Source organism: Vipera ursinii, assembly GCF_947247035.1.
Source record: "Vipera ursinii genome assembly, chromosome: 2".
Lineage (NCBI taxonomy): Eukaryota > Metazoa > Chordata > Lepidosauria > Squamata > Viperidae > Vipera > Vipera ursinii.
In genome coordinates, this window is record NC_139513.1 from 108,976,694 (window position 1) to 108,998,006 (window position 21,313).

At 42.0% G+C, this 21,313-nt stretch overlaps 1 protein-coding gene across 3 annotated transcripts in view; it reads left to right on the plus strand.

Annotated features, from left to right (window-relative positions):
• TECR (trans-2,3-enoyl-CoA reductase) overlaps nt 1-20,130 on the plus strand; it is a 47,794-nt gene extending 27,664 nt beyond the window's left edge. For all 3 annotated transcript variants that reach the window (XM_083357055.1, XM_083357056.1, XM_083357054.1), the window contains 10 exons: nt 660-704; nt 1,120-1,223; nt 1,308-1,423; nt 5,858-5,963; nt 6,472-6,544; nt 7,559-7,602; nt 9,143-9,200; nt 12,942-13,030; nt 17,938-17,983; nt 19,287-20,130. In XM_083357055.1, the coding sequence (XP_083213181.1) occupies nt 660-704; nt 1,120-1,223; nt 1,308-1,423; nt 5,858-5,963; nt 6,472-6,544; nt 7,559-7,602; nt 9,143-9,200; nt 12,942-13,030; nt 17,938-17,983; nt 19,287-19,414 (809 nt within the window). In that variant the 3' untranslated portion in view covers nt 19,415-20,130. The remainder of the gene's footprint in view (nt 1-659; nt 705-1,119; nt 1,224-1,307; nt 1,424-5,857; nt 5,964-6,471; nt 6,545-7,558; nt 7,603-9,142; nt 9,201-12,941; nt 13,031-17,937; nt 17,984-19,286) is intronic.
• The last annotated feature ends 1,183 nt before the right edge of the window (nt 20,131-21,313 follow it).

A 21,313-nucleotide genomic window follows, 5' to 3' on the forward strand; every position in this document is an offset into this window, starting at 1 on the left:
GTGTTGTAAGTGCAGAGCCCCTTACTTTATTAATAAAATTAGCTATTGAAAACTTATTGTTACATCACTTAAATGGCACATCTTTGAAAATATAACTATTTTATTTTTCTTTGATTAGAATTACTATTCAAAGATCAATGGCTTCAGCATATGAATTTAACTTTTTTTTATCCCTTTACGGAGTTGAGAAAGAAAAATGTCTAGATTAAGAGCATTTCCCCCCTCGTGCTGGTTTATTTCTTGACCGGTTACTTTTACTTGCTATGAAAGGTAAAGGAATCTGAAGCTGACGAGAGGATCTAAGATTTGTTTGTGTTTTCATCAATTTTCTAGTCCTCTCCAGAACTGTTGGGCTTCAGCTGCCGTATGGCCATGTAGGTTACCTGTCTAAACGTGTATAACATCTTTAAAGAAATAGTAACAGCTGTGAGTTTAGGCATATACCCAATATGTATAGATTATACTGTAAAACACCATTTGGAAATTTTATTCATTGATCTAGAATGAGTAATTTTCCTCTAATTCTTAAATTCTCTTTCTGATGAAAACTGGGGCAAATTTTTTTTGTCTACCTTCACATCTCTAATTGCTCTTGAGTGCTGCCAATGGATGGTGCTAATGGTTCTGACTCATTATAAGAAAACTTTTTCTTTTCTCAGACCCTCAGTGGTATCCAGCCCGGCAGTCCCTGCGACTAGATCCCAGTAAGTTGCTGTGCTAAGATATCTCCTAGTACTTGACTTCTCTCTTTAGGATAAAGTTTTTGGTGAAAGATATGGAAAAGAACAAAACAAAGGCTGGTATTTACTTGAATGAGATTGTATTAGAGAACAACATTGGTGTGAACATTCTGTGGCTTGGGAATTCACAAGAAGAGCCTCTTTGAAAGAAATATTTACCTACCAATAGTTAATTGCTAACCGTTTGCTAATCACGAATAAAGTAAGAAGATAATTAAGCACCTTTCATCTTGGGTTACTCTGCAACCATTTGTCCTTTAGAGTGTCATGCTAACAATTTCTTCTCTGTTGTATAGCCAAACAAGCAGCTATTGTGTTTGATGTTCATATCAAGATTCTTAGTCCCGCAGAGTTTCAGTGTGATTTCTCTTTCTTCTAGAGGGAAAGACTTTGAAGGATGAAGATATCCTTCAGAATTTGCCAGTTGGTACAACGGCAACACTGTATTTCCGGGACTTAGGTGCACAGATCAGCTGGGTGACTGTGAGTGGTATTTCAGTTCTCCTCAAGAAAACACTTCCTTGTGAATTCCTTTTGCCTTTTTACATTCTGTTTTTGTTCTGTCAGGTATTCCTCACAGAGTATGCTGGGCCCCTCCTAATTTACCTGCTCTTTTATTTCCGGGTTCCCTTCATTTATGGCTCAAGATATGACTTCAGCTCCAGCAAGTACTCTGTGGTTCAGTGAGTATTTCTAGGCCACAATAGCCATTTCACTGCTTACATTTAATTTAAACTGGAATGTTTTCCACTAAGTGAATTGAGATCTTCTCCAAGGAAGGGCAGTCCCAAACTTAATTCATTTTTCTTCCTTGCTAGGACTAGACATTTCCCTTCATATATCTTACTCTTGTAAAGGAAAACTTCCCTGTGTTCCAACTGACAATTTCTAGAGTTGGCAGAAAAGAATTAGTCTGAATATTGAATTCCTTTTTGCATTTGGGTATTATTGAAATATTACATAAGGACATAAAGTTTTGCTCCATCAGATTACAGGTACATTCTGTGTAATAAAATAGCCAGCTGGATGCATTTGGAAGGTCACAAATTTAGGTGGGAGTAACTGCCACCTTCTACTTACACGTTCCAGTAATCAGTATTTAAAGCTCACTGCTATGATTCAGGTAGATGGTGGGATTCAGCCAGTTCGCACCACTTCAGCAGAACCGGTAGCTAATTTTTTTATTGCCCAGGCCCAGAATGGACTTCCGGAAGAGGCATCCACACAGAGAACCGGTTGTTCACATTTTTGAATCCCACCACTAGATTCAGGGGGTAGTAAGTTGCTATATATATTAATAATCATCGATACTCTGATCTTACATAAATCTGCCCAGACCTTTCTAAAACCATGCAAATTGGGTGCTTATTGACCAAACTCCTGATAGCAAATTGTACATATCAACAATATGTGAAAAACTTTCCTTCTATCTATCCTGAATCTCACTGAACTTAGTTTCAATAACCTCACCTTCTAAGATTGTGAGAGAGGAAGAAAAAACGTACACTTTGGCTATATCTTGGCATGTATGATTTTATATATTGTTATCATGACTTTCATTGCAAGTGACAGCTCTAGCTGCAATAGTCTTTTCTCATAAGAGAACTCATCCAGTGCCCTAATCCAGTGGTCCTCAACTCTACCCTCTACCAGGCTGTTAGGCCGCATGAGTGGCTGGCTAGACTATGCGCAGGCGTGTTCACAGCTCAACTTGCACGAGTGGTGGGCTGGCAGGCACTTGTGTGCATACATTCCGGCCTGCTGCTCACGCAAGTTATTTATTTATTTATTTATTTATTTATTTATTTATTTATTTATTTATTTATTTATTTATTTATTTATTTATTTAGTGTACTGCCCTTCTCCCGAAGGACTCAGGGCGGTGTACAGGGCAATAAATACCAAAAGTACAAAATACAAAAATTAAAAACAAATTAAACAATTGTGCCCGAATACAATAAATTAATTAAAAACAGTAATTTAAAACCCCAAACCCATCAGACCAGGCCGGCTTGTTCAAATAAATAAGTTTTTAGATCACGTCGGAAGGAGCGAAGGTCGGGAGCCATCCGGAGCTCAACCGGTAAATGGTTCCAAAGGTCTGGCGCGCCCACAGAGAACGCCCTCCCCCTGGGGGCCATCAGTTGGCATTCTCTGACCGGTGGCACCCAGAGGAGGCCCTCTCTGTGGGAGCGCACTGAGCGGAGGGAAGTTGACGCCAGCCGCAGGTGCTCCCTTAGGTACTCCGGACCCATGCCATGTAGGGCTTTATAGGTCATCACCAGCACCAGCCTGGCCCGCCATTCGCACAAGGTCTGCGTGCGTGCATGCTGCCACTCACCTGGCCCATTTCCCTTCTCCCCCCCTACCCCCCCAAGCTGGCTACCAAGCTGCAAAGGTTGGGGACCGCTGCCCTAATCATTTTGATTGTCCTTTTATGCATCTTTTCTAATTTTGTAATAGTGTTTTAAGGTGTCTGGACCAGAATTATACACAGTACTGTTGAGGATGGTCTTATCATAAGTTTGTATAAAGGCATTCTTATATTCATAGTTTTATGTTCAGTTCTCTTCTCAATAATTCCAGATACGTTATTTTCTCTTTTTTTCAGCAGTAATACAAGGCTGTCATGTTTATTAACTTGCCACCTCCAAAGCTTCCAAAAGCTTTTCTTTTTCTTATTCCCTTTCCACTCAGGTCCCTTTTAGCTAACAGTTAAAAGTTGGATTTTTTTTGCGGGGGGGGGGGGGGGAGAGGCAACATTACTTTACACTTTTTTATACTGAACTTCTTTTGGTATTCTGAAGTATATTTACAAGAGTCTTTATAACATTGGTTATGATGAGCAAACGTGGCCATTACCGATCATCTCTAATCTCAGTTGTATAGAAGTTGGAAAGCATTCCAATTCTCTCTTCTCCCCCCCCCTCTTTTTCCTCTATGCACAAATTTAGATATATTTTTCTGCCAACACTTACACTTGCAGTTTTTTACATTTTAAAATGTCTTTTTAAACTTCATTCCATGTCTTAACATGGTTATTTTGAAACTACATACAGTTCGTATTTGTCCTAGGGATACCCAGATATTTTACTTCTCAGTCTTAAAGCCTGTTTTATTCTTCAGTTCTGTTTGATGTTTTATTTTCATGTTTTTGTTAACGTCTTCTATTTGTTAATCTTAAATCTTGCACCATTTTTTTAGTTTTGCCATTAATGTTTCAATTCCCTTTAAAGGCTATTTCAAAAGCCAGTCATCTGCGAAAACCATTTACTTTAAAAAAAAAAGTTTTTTTAAAAAAAGTTTTATACCTACAACCCTTTCATCTTGTGATTTCTATTCAGTATTTCAAAAACCAAAATAAATAAGAGAGGACAGTGGACATCCCTTTCTTGTTCCTTTTTGTATCTTACAAGAGTTTGTTAGATCTCCATTAACATTTATTTCCCCCCAAGCTGAACGCTCCTTACATCTTGTTGGGGTTCCCATCAGAATCATGTGAAAAGCTTTCCCACCAGCCTTTTGATATGATGTACCAGCATTTTGATAACTGTTCTGATTCTGGTTTTGTACAGACTTGGTTTTGTACATATTAAAGGTTTTCTCATTGTTTTAAAAATCCAAGCTCCTCCTCCTCCTGACATTATTATGTCATCCCTGCATTATAACTACTTAATTCTGTTTGCCTATTTGGCAGACTGTGTAGAACAGATAACTTTTCAAGAGAGTCATTTCAGCAGTCTTCAATTTCAACCTCTTGCCCAACAACCCAAATTTGGTTTCCCGGCCTGCCTGCCTACTTTTCTTCTCATTGTTAGTACTAACCTGCATCCCATCTACTGGGTCTAGTCCAACATTATCTATCTAGATAGTACAAGATGTCTGCATCTTCACAGTGGGAGGACAAGTCCCCATATGGTTGGCAAGCCTGTTCCACTTCTATTTGTCTAAGGATGATAGAAATATAATAATAGGATAGCTCAATAATAGAATAATTAATAATAGAATAATAGAATTCCTAATACTAAAGTTCTTCACTACTAGAAGCATTGTCCATGAGGCAATATATGCGTTCAGTCACAAAGAGTGGGTTCTTTCTTAAATTTTCTTTCCTTTTCCATGGGTGGAGTTCTCCTACCCTAAAGGAGTTTTATTTTTCTGTAAATAATGAGGAATCATGGTTGGGATGAGATGCACCATCATCCTTGAAGGCCTCTGCTGCTACTCCCTCTGTCTATCTTAGCTTCTCCAGCTCAATAACTTGAAAACCGTCTTTTCCATTGAGTTCCCATTGATCCCATGACATGGCCAAAATAGTAAAACCCTTCATGGCATAAGGCAAGTATTTGAGAGATCACCTCTCTCCAATTATATCTACCCATCCCATCATATCTAGCAGAAGAGAGATGCTACAAATCCTGTCTATTAGGGAATATCATTGCGCAGTGCCCAAGAAGAGGACCTTTAGAACATTATCCCCCAGAGATTAGATTTGCCCCAACCCAGCTAGGCTTATGTAAGGTCTTAAAACAGGCCTGGGCATTTTATGGCCCACAGGCAATCCCAGGCCAGCGTGTAGCAGTCAGGTGGGACACAATAGCAGAGGCAGGATGATGGGAGCAGGGTAGTGGGGCAGTCGGGGTGGGGGGCAACCGCAGGTGTCAGGGCAGCAATAGCAGGAGGTGGGGCGGTGACAGCCCTCCACAAGTGTCCCAGTTTCTCATGTGACCCCTTGGGGAAATTAATTGTGCACCCCTGCCTTAAAGTCATGGTTGGGTCACCATTGGGAAGGTGGATGTGTTCCAAAGCTTATGCAGTGCTTGTGCTAGTTTGTTTGTTGATTGGTTATTTAGGTTTTACCTGAACTGCTGATTATTTTTTTAAAAAATAATTAGGTATTTTTTATTGTTATGTATAGTTAATGTAGTTCTTTTATGTGCTACTAGCAACTTAGAGTGAAGAATTTGAGATGGGTGGCCATATAACTTTGGAAATGTGGATATACCTTATCCTTTGTCTGATGATGATCAAATAAGAGTAGAATAGTATCTCTATATTTTTTTTTGGTAAGGTAGTGATTCTATTGTTAGCCATCTCTGTTTTCCTTTCCTTTCTAGCTTGGCTTGCATTTGTCACTCTTTCCATTATGTCAAGCGCCTCCTCGAGACCCTTTTTGTCCACAGATTCTCCCATGGAACAATGCCTTTACGTAACATCTTCAAGGTAATGACATTTTCAAGCAACATAGCTGTAGACCAGGGATGTCAAACTCAATTTCATTGAGGGCCGCATCAGCACTGCGGTTGCCCTCAGGGGGCCGGGTGGGTGTGGCCAGGGTGGGCGTGGCTAGAGTGCATATGGCCTACTGGGTGGGCGTGGCCAGCTCTACATCATTCGCATCAAAGGGTGCCTATGGGGGCCTGGGCAGGAGTGGGAGAGATCTGAGGGTCTCTGGCAGAAGGAGGGTCTCTGGGCCAGGGCCAAGGCACTGGGGGCTGTTCCCTCACTGTTTCCAGGATGGCTTCGGGGGCCACATGAAACCACTTCATGGGCCGGATCTGGCCCCCGGGCCTTGTGTTTGACATGTCTGCTGTAGACTAAAAACTGCCCTCCTTTTCTGCTGGGTCTCTTCATGGAGCAATGGAACTGATGCAGTCAGCAAGTTCTTTGTTTTAAATACTATTACTAGTATGTTACATCTTTAATGTGATACTTTTAATTCTTTCCTCAGAATTGCACTTACTATTGGGGCTTTGCCGCCTGGATGGCATATTATATCAATCACCCATTGTATACACCACCTGGTAAGCTAAGAAAAAAAAATAATATCAGTTGTTTAAAGAAGTCCATTTGATTTCTAAGAAACTGAGTTTTAAATAAGATTAATGTTTCTTTCCTTGTAATTAACTGGAAGTGTGTACTTGGATGGGGGAGGGGGGAATCTCAGCATGGGCTTGCATAAGAAGGGGTTCTGCCTAGCTAATGTGCTTCTCACTGAATGAGTACTAATAGTACTAATGAGTACTAATGAACTAGTCATTGGAGCGGTACAGACTTCTACCCTTGAGAAATGGAATAAATAATAATTGGGCAGCATTCCAGCTTTCTTTTTTTAAATAAAACTTTCTAGGCTTTTTAAAATACTAGTTTAAAAACATATAAGCAACGTCTGGTAAAATTCTTCAGATCAGAAGCAACAGTAAGTATTTGTTGAAGTAGAGCAAGATTTCCAAGAGATCAAAATGCAAGTTGTTCTTGAGTGGAAAAATACGTAAGTGTATTCTTTAGCTGAGGGACAGATATGTATTTTTTTTCTTTATCTTTCCACCTGAGGATTACACATTAAAGGATTCCAATGTAATTAGAGGGGGGGGGGAAATCCATACATCTATATATCCTATTATGAACCTTTAGTAAGGAAACTTTGTCAAAGGCTTTATGAAAATACATGTATACAATATCTCTTGCATTAGCCTGGCAACATGCTTGTTGACACCTTCAAAAATGTATAGGTGAATCCTATTCTTTGTATCATTTGCTGGTTTGTTTTACCATATAATTAGTGAATGGTGAAAGGAAAAAGGAAGACACTGAAGGGATTAACTAAAGGCCTCTAGTTTATCCTTGTTTCTTCCCTTCCTTATGAATATTAATGTGCTACTACACGTATAACTGTCTAGTTGCTGTCATGAGATTTTCTTTCATTCAGTTAGAAAAACTTGAGATCTGTCATTGGGGAATGTTTTTTCCTTCTAGGAACATTCTAGGTGCTCCAGTTGTAGTTACTCCAATTGTGTTTTTCTTTTTCTTTTTTTCAGCATATGGACATGAACAAGTGAAATTGGCGCTTATCATATTCCTGGTAATTATTTGTAGATTCTTGAGGAATAGCCCTATGTAGTAAAAAACAGGCAGATGTTTCAGACAGAGCCTAGGCCAGTGATGGCGAACCTTTTAGAGACTGAGTGCCCAAACTGCAACCCAAAACCCACTTAGTGGGTGTGGCCCATTGGGTGGGTGTGGCCCATTGGGGTGGGTGTGGCTGCGGTGGTAACGGCAGACTGGGTGGGACTAAAAAGTTCAATCAATTCCAACTTTGCAAGATCTTTTTTTTCCCCACGAGAAGTTAAAATTGATTGATTGAACCTTTTTTTTTGCACATGGCGGCGGAGGCCTAAAGCGAAAAGGTTTTATAAAACCCAGCTGAAGGCCTAGGACTGGGGCGATGGCGCATGTGCCCACAGAGAGGGCTCTGCGTGCCACCTGTGGCACGCGTGCCATAAGTTCCCCACCACGGGCCTAGGCCAATCTAAGGTAGGAAGCTTTCCCGTGCAAAGTCAAGTGTTAAAAATCAAGAAATTGTTTATCTAGAAACAAAAGTTCTGACTATCTGTTTATGGCACACAACCAAGATTTATAATATTGGATTTTTTACAAACCATAGTAGTTCCCTCAAATAAGAGAAAGATCAATTGCCTTTTTATTTATTTATTTGTTTGTTTTTATAAGAAATCTGGTAGAATGGACCTGGAACTATGTATAGTAAAATATATATAAATATACTTCTCTTTCTTGGTGCATGGAAAGACCATGAAGCAGTCTGGTTTGGGAATGGATTGTGTATCTGCTGCTATTGCCTGGAGATAAAGTTTTTTTCCCCCTTACACATGTGCTCATGTCTTAAGGCCAATATGTTAGCAGGACTCTGCAGTGGTTCAAATTCAGTTCAAGAAAGGTGTTTTAGACGTGCAAAAATGTGAATATAGCACTCTACTGCAAGTTTTGAAGGCAGCCATTTTTTTTCTTGGACTCGTCTGACTCCTGCATTAGGCAGTTCTGTGATCTCAGGAAAAAAAATTGACTGCTTTAAAGAATTGTAGAAAAATGCTATATTCATACTATGCAGTCTTATTTGTTGATTGTATGTATATGATGCATTATAAAGAAGACAAGTTCCTGCCCCAAATAAATTCAAGGGAAACAACAAAAGGAGGGGAAAAAAGACAGGAGAAGGAAAAAAAGGCAACAAAATTTATTTAGTTATAGTACTGGAAAATACTGGGTCGGTCTTGGGTTTCTTGTCTTAGAGCCAGAACTTATTTTTGCACAATTGTAGAACAACTTTATTAGTACCAGAGCTGTTAAGTCGTTCTGGGGTGATGCTGCAGAGCAAGGGATCAGAAGACATGAGTGATAAAAATCCCACATTATATCGGCACGTTAAAAGTTTTGTGTTTTCTTCCGAGCAAATTCCTAACATTTCTACAAAATTATTTGAATCACGGGTGGGGTGAGCTCTAGGAGGTTTCTGTGCCATTATGTGGTTCCTGGTGGTGATAGTAAGCCTAAAAGATCAGTTCTTGCCCCTTTCCTGCTAACCCTGGTTTTGTTTCTTCCTGCAGTTCTGTCAGTTGGGAAACTTTTCTATTCATATTGCTCTGCGCAATCTCCGCCCAGCTGGTGAGTACAGAGAAGGGCCAAATGGAAGTGCAGACGTCTGTATTAAAAACACCCTCTGCTCTGTAGTGGGAACAGCTGAGCCTTTAAATAACAAGCCAGCCTTAGATGCCCAGAGGTGGTCACCTGACCTCTGAAAGCCAAACAAGGGACAGAAGAGAGTGCTGTCAGGTTTGGCTAAGAAGAGTTTTGCAGGTTTTTTGGAAGTGGGCTTGAAGCTACCTCAAGCTAAAATCATGTTAGAATCTTTCTGTATTTTATCTCTTTTTAATAAATCCTGTGAAGTATACAGATGCTTCTTTTTGTCACTTTTGATAAAGAGAAGGGAGACTTTTACAAGTCTGGTGCTTTTCTGTACCTCTTCTGTGTAATGTTTTGAGGGGTTAGGGAGGGGGGTGGGTTTACCGGTTCGGTTGGAAACTAGGGGGGTTCCACCAACCGTTTCTCAGACCAGGTCAGGGACTGATCGCGCCGTGGTGGGGGCTGGGCTGGGGGCCTATGGGGCCCCGGGGCGGGGTGTGGGATTATCTATTCCCACGGCGGTTGGGAATGGCCGCAGGTGTAGGAACAGAGGGCCACATCAATACTCTTCAATGTCTTCAAGCGGTGATGCGCTCCGACCCTCTGATTTCAGCACGTGGTACCGGGAGCGAGGATGAGCAGCCACCTGAGCTCAGGCTCGTGTATTTTAACGCCAGGTCCGTAATGAATAAAGCACCTCTCATTCGTGATCTGATTGAGGAGGAGCATGCGGACCTGGCTTGCATTATGGAGACCTGGTTGGGCCCAGAGGGCGGGGTCCCCCTGGTTGATCTTAGCCCATCAGGTTTCCGGGTGCTGCACCAGCCTAGGGCTCAGGGTAGGGGCGGAAGAGTGGAAGTTGTTGTGAGGGAGACCTTATGTCCGCGGGAGGCCACCATAGTCCAGATAGCCGGGTGTGAGTCCCTCCTCCTGAGATGTGGTCCCAGAGCTCAGTTGGGCTTGCTGCTGGTGTACGTTTCACCTAGACACGTGGCAGCAGCCCTTCCTGAGCTTCTCGATATCCTCTCAGGGTTGGTGGTTGAGTTCCCCAAACTTATAGTTTTGGGTGACTTCAACCTACCATCCCTGGGGGGATCATCTGAGTTAGCTCGGGAGTTCATGGCTTCCATGACGGCCATGGACCTGAAGCAGGTTATTCTGGGCCCAACTCACGGGGGGGGGGTCACACGCTCGATCTGGTTTTTCTATCCGGACGGTGGTTAGATGATCTTGGGGGGGGTTTCTCCAATTAATTCACCCCTGTCATGGACCGATCATCATCTCCTGCGGATGGTCTTCCGTTTTGCCACTCCCTGTCGTGGGGTTGCTGAGCCAACAAGATGGTTCCGCCCTAGACGCCTTATGGACCCTGAGCAGTTCCAAACGGCGCTTGGGCCCCCACCTGCCTCCTTTGCTCACAGCTCGGTCGATGCCCTAGTGGAAGCCTGGGAAAGGGCAGCCACAGAGGCACTCGACCAAGTTGTACCCATGCGGCCCTTGACCCGACGCAGATCCCAACGAGCCCCATGGTTCTCCATGGAGCTCCGCGAGATGAAGCGTCGGAGACGGGGCCTAGAGAGCTGTTGGAGGTCCAGCCGATACGAATCCGACCGATTACGACTAAGGTCGTTTACGAGAACTTATCTCGCAGCGTTGAGGGTGGCTAGGTCTAACCACTTTGCCACTCTCATCGCGTCCGCAGATAATCGCCCGGCCACCCTGTTTAGGGTAACTCGCTCTCTTCTTAATCAGGAGGTGAGGGAGGAACCCTTGCAGGGTCGAGCCGAGGAGTTTAGTCGATTTCTGTCGGACAAAATCGCTCGGATCCAGACCGGTTTGGACTCCGACTGGGCAGAGTCTGACGAAGAGGATACAGGCGGCCTTGTCGATTTAATCTGGGAAGAGTTCGATCCTGTGACTCCTGAAGAAGTGGACAAGATCATGGGGAAGCTGAGCTCCACCACATGTTTGTTGGACCCGTGCCCCTCCTGGCTGACTTATGCAGCCCGGGATGGGACACGAGGCTGGCTCCAGGCAGTGATTACTGCCTCTTTGAGTCAGGGTAGTTTTCCCGCCGCCTTGGTGAGACCCCTCCTCAAGAAGCCTGCCTTGGACCCAGCAATTTTAAACAACTATCGTCCGGTCTCCAACCTTCACTTTTTGGCGAAGGTTGTTAAGAGCGTGGTGGTGCAGCAGCTCCCTTTGTTCTTGGATGAAGCTGACTACCTAGACCCGTACCAATCGGATTTCAGGCCTGGGTACAGCATGGAGACGGCATTGGTCGCGCTGGTGAATGATCTCTGGCGGGCTCGGGACAGAGGTTGTTCCTCTGTCCTAGTCCTTTTAGACCTCTCAGCGGCTTTTGATACCATCGACCATGGTATCCTGCTGCGATGTCTCAGAGGGTTAGGAGTGGGAGGCACAGTTCTCCAGTGGTTCTCCTCTTACCTTCTGTGACGTTCGCAGTCGGTGTTGGCAGGGGGGCAGAGATCGACCTTGAGACCTCTCATTTGTGGAGTTCCTCAGGGATCGGTTCTCTCGCCTCTCCTGTTCAACATCTATATGAAGCCGCTGGGTGAGATCATTCGTGGTTTTGGAGTTGGGTATCACCAATATGCTGATGATACCCAGCTTTTTATTTCGACCCCAAACCACCCCAGTGATGCCCTCGACGTGATGCCCCATTGCCTGGAGGCGGTCCGGGTCTGGATGGGGAGGAACAGGCTTCGACTCAACCCTGACAAGACTGAGTGGCTGTTCGTGCTGGCATCCTGGGAAATTCCGATCATTCCATCATTGGCCATGGGGGGTGAGCTATTACCCCCCGTAGATAGGGCCCGCAACTTGGGGGTCCTTCTAGATTCACAGCTCTCTTTGGAAGAGCATATTGGAGCTGTGACTAGGGGGGCCTTTGCCCAGGTTCGCCTGGTGCGCCAGTTGCGGCCCTATCTAGACCGGGATGCCTTGCATACAGTCACTCATGCGCTCGTGACCTCTCGTCTAGACTACTGTAATGCTCTCTACATGGGGCTGCCCTTGAGGTCCACCCAGAGACTCCAACTGGTGCAGAATGCAGCCGCGCGAATTGTCTTGGGAGTTTCCCGATACTCCCATGTTACACCTTTGCTCCGCGAGCTGCATTGGCTACCGGTTGCTCTCCGGGTGAGGTTCAAGGTGCTAGTGATGACTTACAAAGCCCTTCATGGCATGGGTCCAGATTACCTACGGCAACACCTGCGGCCGGCGTCAACTTCCCTCCGTCCAGTGCACTCCCACAGAGAGGGCCTCCTCAGGGTGCCGCCGATCAAAGAATGCCGATTGGTGACACCCAGGGGGAGAGCGTTCTCTGTGGGCGCGCCAGACCTCTGGAACCGCTTACCGGTTGAGTTCCGGATGGCCCCCGACCTTCGCTCCTTCCGGCGCGATCTCAAAACTTTCTTTTTCGAACAAGCTGGCCTGGTCTGACGGGATGGGGTTGGGTTTTTATAAATAGTTTTAATTTTAATATGTATTAATTTTATGGGCATAATTTTTAATGGCTTTTTAATTTTTGTATTCTATTTTTATTGTGTATTGCCCTGTTCACCGCCCTGAGTCCTCCAGGAGAAGGACGGTATACAAATTAAATTATTAAATTAAATTAAATTAATGTTAGATGAGGAGGGGTTTTTTCGCATGCAAATTGGTTCTTTGTGTCAATAACATTCTTATGATTTCCTCCAGGTTCAAAGGCCAGGAAGATTCCATTCCCTACGAAGAACCCATTTACGTGGCTTTTCCTGCTGGTCTCTTGTCCCAATTATACCTATGAGGTACAACTATGTTTTAGCTTTGGAACAAATTATGGGCACTTAAATCTGTATTTTGTTAATGAATTCTGCTTAACAGGAAACATACAGGTAGAGTGACAGTATCTAGGCAAATAGTCTGAAAATCATGACTTTTACCTGTCTTTTAATTGAATGATTAATTCTTATTGCTCAAAATTGCTGAGTCCTTCGGGAATAGGGCAGTATAGAAATTTAATTTAATTATAATAGATTCCTCCACTCTTGACTTAAATTAAAATTTCCTGACAGATGGAAATCTGGTTTCATCTTGAATCTTCCAGCAAAGTGGACCTTATTTTTTCTCTCAGTAATTGGTTTCACTGTTGACTTATTCTTTCAGATAAGCCTTTTTTTTAAAAAAAAAGTCAATTAGAATATTCATTCATTCTTGTAATTTAAAATCATTATTTTGTGTCCTAGAATGATAGAGAGTAGGTTGTGGTCTTGTATATGATAGTCCTTCAGATATTTGAGGGCAGATATGATAGTATACTTGTCTTCTCTCAAAGTTAAAATTTCTCAGTTTCTTCAAATCCTTATTATATAATTTTGTTTTAGTCCCTTGATCATGCTTCTTACATTTCTTTGAACCTGTTACAGTTTCTCTGAATGCTTTGTAAGGTATAATACCCAGAACTGACTTAAGTAAGATGTTTGATACATTAGATACAGCCTACTTCTTGGTAAGAGAACAGTGTGGGATAGACATCACCACCACCAGATGGATTTGCAGTTGGCTGACCAAACACTCTCAGCATGTGGTCCTCAATGGAAATACATCTGTGTGGAGGGAAGCATACAAAGGGTTCTGTCTTGGGCCCAGTGCTCTTCAACATCTTTGTAAATCATCTTGAGCTGCCCAGCTGCACTCATCAAATTTGTAGATGACACCAAGTTGGGAGGGAATTGTGAACACTTTGGAAGATAGGTTCAAGATTCCAGATCTTCGCAGACTTGAGCTCCATCCAACAAGCTGCAGTTCAGTGATGAGAAAAGCATGGTCCTGCACTTAAATCAGGAAGAACCAAATCACAGATACAGGATAGCCAGTAACAGGCTCAATAGTATTAACTATGAGAGGGATTTAGTGTCCTGGTGGATCACTGCTTAAGTATGAGTCAGCAGTGTGCTGCAGTTGCCAAAAAAAAAGTCAATGTTGTCCTAGGTTGCATCAATAGAGGGATTGCATCAAGATTGTGGGAATTGATAGTACCTCCCTCTACTGCACTAGTGAGGCCAGATTTGGAATACTATGTCCAGTTGTGGTCACTAGGATACGAAAAAGATACTGAGGCCCTAGAAAGAGTACAGAGAAGAGCAACAGAGGTGATAAGGAGTCTGGAGGTTAAATGGCTAAGGGAGCTTGGTATGTTTAATAGCCTAACAAAGAGAAGGCTCGGGAGTTACATAATAACAGTCTTCCAATACTTGAAGGACTGTCAGTGGAAAGAGGGGGTTAATTTATTTTCCACAGTACCTGAGGGCAGGACAAGAAGCAATGGATAAAAAGATTGTCGAGAGGGAAATTCAACTTAAAAATAAGGAGGAATTTTTGCAGTGAGAATCAATGGAACAGTTTGCCCCCCCCCCCCCGAGTTGTGAGTGCTGCATTGCTGGAGGTATTCAAGAAAAGATTGGCCAACTATTTGTCCTTGGACAGGGGTTTGGGCTAGAAGAGCTGTAAGGATCCTGTTCCATCCCTGTGATTCTATGTTTTATAAATTGGATATAGTGGAGTCTGACTAAGTAAAATGGAACTTCTCATCATCTGGAAATTATATTTCTTTAATGATTGATTTTGACAATTGATTTTGTCCATTTTGCACCCACCTCATACTCATTCATGAGCAGAAACTATTCATTTCTGCAACCTATTGAGATTGTTTCAAATTTATTAAGTTACCCAAGTAATTTAAAAAATGGAAGAGTAGAGAGCCCAGGAGCCCATTTTGGACCCCTTTAAATGTATCATTCTGGTTTAAAGAGAAACCATAGATGGTTCTTTGAAGTTGTTTTTTGAGAAGCTGTGTATCCACTTGTAAATGTCATCCCTTTCACACTTAACTATCTGGATAATCAGAATGTCATGGGATACTCTGTCAAAAAACTTTGCTGAAGTTAAGATACATTAAATCTATAGCATTCCCAGATTGGCTAAGGAAATTACCCAATAAAAGAATGAAATAATGTTAGTGTGAGGAAACTTGTTCTTACCAAATTCACGTTAGTATCTTTTAATTATTTTAATTACCTCGTTTGCAATGTATTTCTGGGTTAATCTCTTTTAAGATCAGCTCTCAAGCTTTCCTACCTATTTGATTAGTGTGTAATCCCTTGGATCCTTTCCCCTATTCCTGAAATAGTGACACATCTGAGCTCATTGAGTCATATGTCATCTATTCTCTAGAATTTTTCAGAGTTCAGTCAATCCACCAGCAACATTTTTCAGGTCCAAATATGTTGCATTTTAGGGAATATGAAAGGTATACTCATTTGAAATGAATAGATATTGAATAGATATAGGTATATGAATAGACAATATATTTGTCAGCCTCAAACCTCAGTCCTCTTTGTTCATGTTGTCTTTATATTTACCAGTGGGATACACATAACTTTTTTTCTGTGGACAATAGAGACAAAACAGGAGCTGAGTAATAGTTGGCTTTTTGCCATTTTCACTGACAAGCTGATTGTGTTCTCCAGTGTCTCCTTCCTCTTCGTTTTTATTTTGAACAGCCCTTCAATTGCTATATTCTAATATGTGACTGATGCCAGTAAGTCTGTGCTATATTTATTTAATCACATTTTTCTTCTAGTACTAGGACTCACGTGGCTCATTTTCTAGATTTCTGTGCATTAGTGCATAGTGAAAGCTATGAGGCATTATAATTTCTGATGTGAATCTGATTTATCCTACCAGTTTGACGTAGTAATTAAGGCATCAAACTAGAAACCGGGAGATTGTGAGTTCTAGTCCTAGTGGGTGATCTTGGTTCAGTCACTTTCTCTCAGCCCTAGAAAAGAGGCATTGGCTAACCATTTCTTAAAACTGGTTAGGTGGTTGTCCAGGCAGTCTCTGAGAACGGGACAAAACTGAATGAAAGAAAATAAATTACATCAATATTTTACACCCTCTACAGTGTGTATATTTTTATCTTAGGTTTTCATTTCAAACACCCATAGGGTTCAGTTTAAATCCATACTGATGAATTTTGCTTTGTTTCAACCAAATGTATTTGGTGTGATACAGTGTGTATCATATCAACAGTCTTGTCAACTTGTCAAATGAGCATGGCTGTGGTTATCTTCCTTATTCATTTTCGGTTGACACACTGAAAGGAGGGAGGGGGGACTGCCAGGTGCTTTGCTAGTTTAAATAAACTTTTGTCCCATGGGAACCAAGGTCATTGGTTGCTCCCAAGACTGCAGGCTGGGCATTTCGTGAAAAGCCCGCCAAGCTGATGAATTGGGGAACATAGTTGCTTGCATAGCCTTAGGGTTGGGATTTCTTAACTTTGTATTGGAGAATTGTCTTCAGACTTGGTTTCACTTTTGACATGCTGATACTTTGTAGCTAATAAACATGTTCTTTGGGAAATTTGCAAACCTTGGAGTTCTGCTTTATTTGTCTCTGTCTGTCGGAACCATGACACAATCAGTGACCCAGACTGATTCAGCCCACAGTCCCTGAAAGCAAATCTCTCCTATCAGCATGAATTAAAACACGATCATGGCCCCAGGGTCTTGAGCATTTTGTTTTGATTTTCATTGTGACATTAGGATTTGTTTCTAACAGTACCATTTGTGCTCACATGAATTAGGAGGAAGAGATAACTGTCAGTGGACTTGACAGTGACTGGAAGTAATTCTGTCACACATCTCTGTTCACTCAACATACTCTTACTGTACATGATGACATTCATCAGACTTTACAAGTCAGCGTGTATGGTTGGCACACATTCATTCATTTCAATTTCAATTTCTCCCAATTGTCGGTCACCAATCGCATGACTGTTCTTATCTCTGCCTTTTTCTTTGATCTTCAAGTAGAAATACAGTACCAACATGTCACAAGCACTATAGATTATTACAGCAGTCAATTCATCCTCATTTTTATTTTTTAAGGTTCCATCAGTACAAGGCGTATATTTTATTTGTATTATTTGTGTGCGTGCTGTCTTGTGTACATATTGTTTATTTAGATGCCAAATTTATTTAGATATTTAATAACATATCCCACTAAATTAGCAGACCCAAGGTGCCTTGCAATAATCTCAAATCAGTAACTATAAAATAATATAAGTTCATAGACTAAAAATGACCTTGGAACTTCTTGTTAAACTCTTCCATTTCTTGTACATTTTTCTCACTCTGGTTCTGCACAGGGAAACACTTTGGTTTCATGGGTGCTAAGATTAGTACCTATCCCTGAGCTAAGAGTGTAGAATGTGTACTACAAAATCTTCAGGCCACTTCTGACACTGCTGTTGTACTCATGTGAACATTGCTATTTGCTTTTTGAATTGAGAGTAGGATAGGTACTTTCTTCTACTTACACACTAATCTGCCCTGTAGAAAGTTTATGGGAAAGTTTTCAGTGCAAGTACAGAAACACAGTCAGGATTTGTGCACGAGTTGGGTCTTCATCCTTCATAGTAGGATGGCGCTGTATGTTTACTCTAGCTCAGGGGTAGGCAACCTTGGCTCTTTTATGACTCGTGGACTTCAACTCCCAGAATTCCTGAGCCAGCACAGCTGGCCCAGGAATTCTGGGAGTTGAAGTCCACGAGTCATAAAAGAGCCAAGGTTGCCTACCCCTGCTCTAGCTGAAGAATGCAATGTTCAAGCCTATAAAGTCTTAATATTTTCCTTGACGTTTTCTTTTTCAGGTAGGGTCTTGGATTGGCTTTGCCATAATGACTCAGTGCCTTCCAGGTAAGTTCTTGAAATGGGTTAGATCTTTGCTGTGGTCGCTTTTAGTAAGAATTTTATTAAGCAATGTTATGAAATGCCGCTATGTATTTTTATTCTTTCTGGCCCTTCCCAATTTTTCCTGTCCGAACTATTCTTTGTTGCCAAGAAGATTAGGGTCTATGGATTTAAAACGGGAGAGATATCTTGTCCCTTTCAGTGAAGAAAGTACCAACATAAGATTACAAGAGTTCAGTATATTGCAGCTTCTGTCTCACAGTAAGCTTCATCCCTTTACTTACAGTGAGAGGGAAGGCAGCAGCTATGCAACTCTTCCACTTGGTCTCTTCATTGCCTTTTTATTTTGTTTTACCAGTGCACATAGGGCAGGGGTGTCAAACTCAATTTCATTGAGGGCCGCATCAGCATTGCGGTTGCCCTCAGGGGGCCGGGTGGGTGTGGTCTGGGTGGGCGTGGCCTACTGGGTGGGCGTGGCTAGAGTGCGTATGGCCTACTGGGTGGGCGTGGCCAGCTCTACATCGTTCTCATCAAGGGTGCCTATGGGGGCCTGGGCAGGAGTGGGACAGATCTGAGGGTCTCTGGCAGGAGGAGGGTCTCTGGGCCAGGGTCAAGGCAGTGGGGGCCGTTCCCTCACTGTTTCCAGGATGGCTTTGCGGGCCACATGAAACCACTTCGCGGGCCAGATCCGGCCCCCTAGGCCTTGTGTTTGACATGTCTGACATAGGGGTTGAAGATGTTCTCGTTCGTTATTTAGTATAGGAGACGGCGGTACTAAATGAAAGAGGCTGCCTCTTGCTGGCTTAGTAATCTTGAAGACTACCTCCTATTTTACAAAATCTACTTTCCATTTATAATAATAATTAATAATAATAATAATAATAATAATAATGATGATGATGATGATGTTGGAAGGGACCTTGGAGGTCATCTACTCCCTATACCATTTCGGACAAATGGCTGTTCAGTCTCTTCTTAAAAACTTCCAGTGTTGGAGCATTCACAGCTTCTGAGGGCAGGTTGTTCCACTGGTTAATTGTTCTAACTGTCAGGAAATTAGGGATGCTTTAGCTGTGGAGTATCTGTATTAAACAGTGGGCAAAATTAGATAGCATTCGCCAAGACAAGTATCCAGTTTAATATATTAAAGATCCTTGGTATTATTTTCTATTTCTGTGTTCTCTTTTTTTAAAAAAAAGATGTAATACATTTGGAAAAGAAGTCAATGTTAATTAAAAAAAATTCTGCCCAGAGGGAGAATGCTTTTCTGAACACCTAATAACGTTTCACACTTTTTATTTATCAACAGTGGCTCTGTTTTCCTTGGTTGGATTTATTCAAATGACCATTTGGGCAAAGGGAAAACACCGAAGTTACCTGAAGGAGTTCCGAGATTACCCACCACTACGTTCACCTATCGTCCCTTTTCTCCTCTAAGCCTCTTTCTGCACTAAGATATCAAACTGGGCTGGTAGTTTCATTTTTTTAATCTTCTTGAGCAGCTAACATTGGAGTCTAAAACGGGTTTTTTTTCACTGTCCATACTGCATTTTTGAGAGGGGCTTGTTGGAATTCCTTCCTTTTTAAAGTTCAAACTACATTTGACTTAGAATAACACTTACCTGCAGTTACCCTGAAGACAAACACTGCAGCAAGAACAGAGGGAACAATCCAATTTTACGGGGGGGGGGGGAGAGTTGAACAGCTGCTAGACATATCTGTAAGAGCAGGTACCATAAATGGAGCCTAGGCAGCTGGAATTTGGCCAAAAGTGAGGCTGTAAAATAGCAATCTTAAACTCCAGTCCTTATTAATAATAATTTTAGAAAAACTGTCCGCTATGTTTGTGCAGCACTTTGGATTTGAAAGCAGAAAAAATGCCTTGCAACGCATGGTACCATTCCTAAACCAGGAAAAGGCATGGCTGCTTTAAGAAGTTGCAAACTGATGCAGTGATCTTGGCCCTGTGTGGTATGGAACACTGTTTTGCATTTGCATTTGCATTCAAAGCACAGCACAGCCTATTAATTCACCTGTGGGCATTCTCCTAATAGTAAATATTATTGCTATTATTTTTTAATGGCAGAGTGATGCTTGGTACTAAAAAATTGTAATATTTTTTCTGGAGGGAAATAAACTAAGATCAGTAGCAATGCTAACTTCCATCTCTTTTATAGGGTGGTCTTGTGCCCCTTTTTAACTCTTGTTCAACTAGTAGGCATTTGTGCTTGAAATCAAAATTGAAAATGACTTAATTGAATGACATTATAAGTAATTTCATAAGGGTAGAACACATTATTTAATTATCCCAGCCATAAGCTAAATTATGACATGGCATAATTTGCTGTGAAGCAAAGGAAAACAATTAGTTATGATCCAGTAGTAGCTCTGGTGTTACATAGTCCTGTCCCCCATACAAATTGGCATAAATGCATTTCCTTTTCCTAGTAGAATCTTATGAGCAGTGAACAACATCTTCCAAGTAGAAATGTATGTTTGAAGTGACTCGGTTTTGTGTGATGGTAGTTAACTTCTGTAGTTAAGAGGTTCTTGAAATGCAAGTCTAACAAATACAATATCGTGCCTAACTAGCAATAATTGTGTAACTTTCTGTAATACAGGCCCACTGAAAGATGTGTGAACATTACAAACAGCACCAGGGCTACTATGGAGATATACAAGTGAAACTTTAATGGATCAGATGATGACGGGGGAGGGTTTTTCTTCCAGTTGTCCATTACATGGAAGAGTGATCAGTACCAATGTACTTGGGTACAAATTGCATCATTTGAATGACTTACTCAATTTGTATAATATATGTACAAATGCACTGAGAAATTTTGGGGTGGTGGATCCTGCTTTGAAATTTATAACTATTTCTAGCCCTTAGAGATAAGGAAATGCCTTTTATTCCCCCTATAGAAAATATTCAGTGTTACAGAATTGAAGCATCTGAGGATTGGACCATCTTCTTGAGAGGAGGTTGTTTATTTTTCTGTTTGTCGTTGTTACCAAGGTTGTGATGCTGCATACAAGTAGTCCTTGGATTATGACGGCAACTGGGAGTGGGATTGCCATTGCTAAGCAGTGTGGTTGTAAAGTGCAACATCAGGTGGCCACACCACTTAGCAACAACAATCCTGGCAGTTCCCATTTGCTGTCATTACCTCAAGACGTGCCGGTGGTTAAGTGGAAAGTGGCAGGAGTTTCATGTAATGACCAGGATGGGAGAGCTGGGAGGGTTGGTGCAGGCTGTGAGTTGGAAGGGGGGAGCTGGTGGCTGGTGCAACAGACTGTGAGCACAAGAAGGTTGTGGGATACCTGGCATGGCAAGAA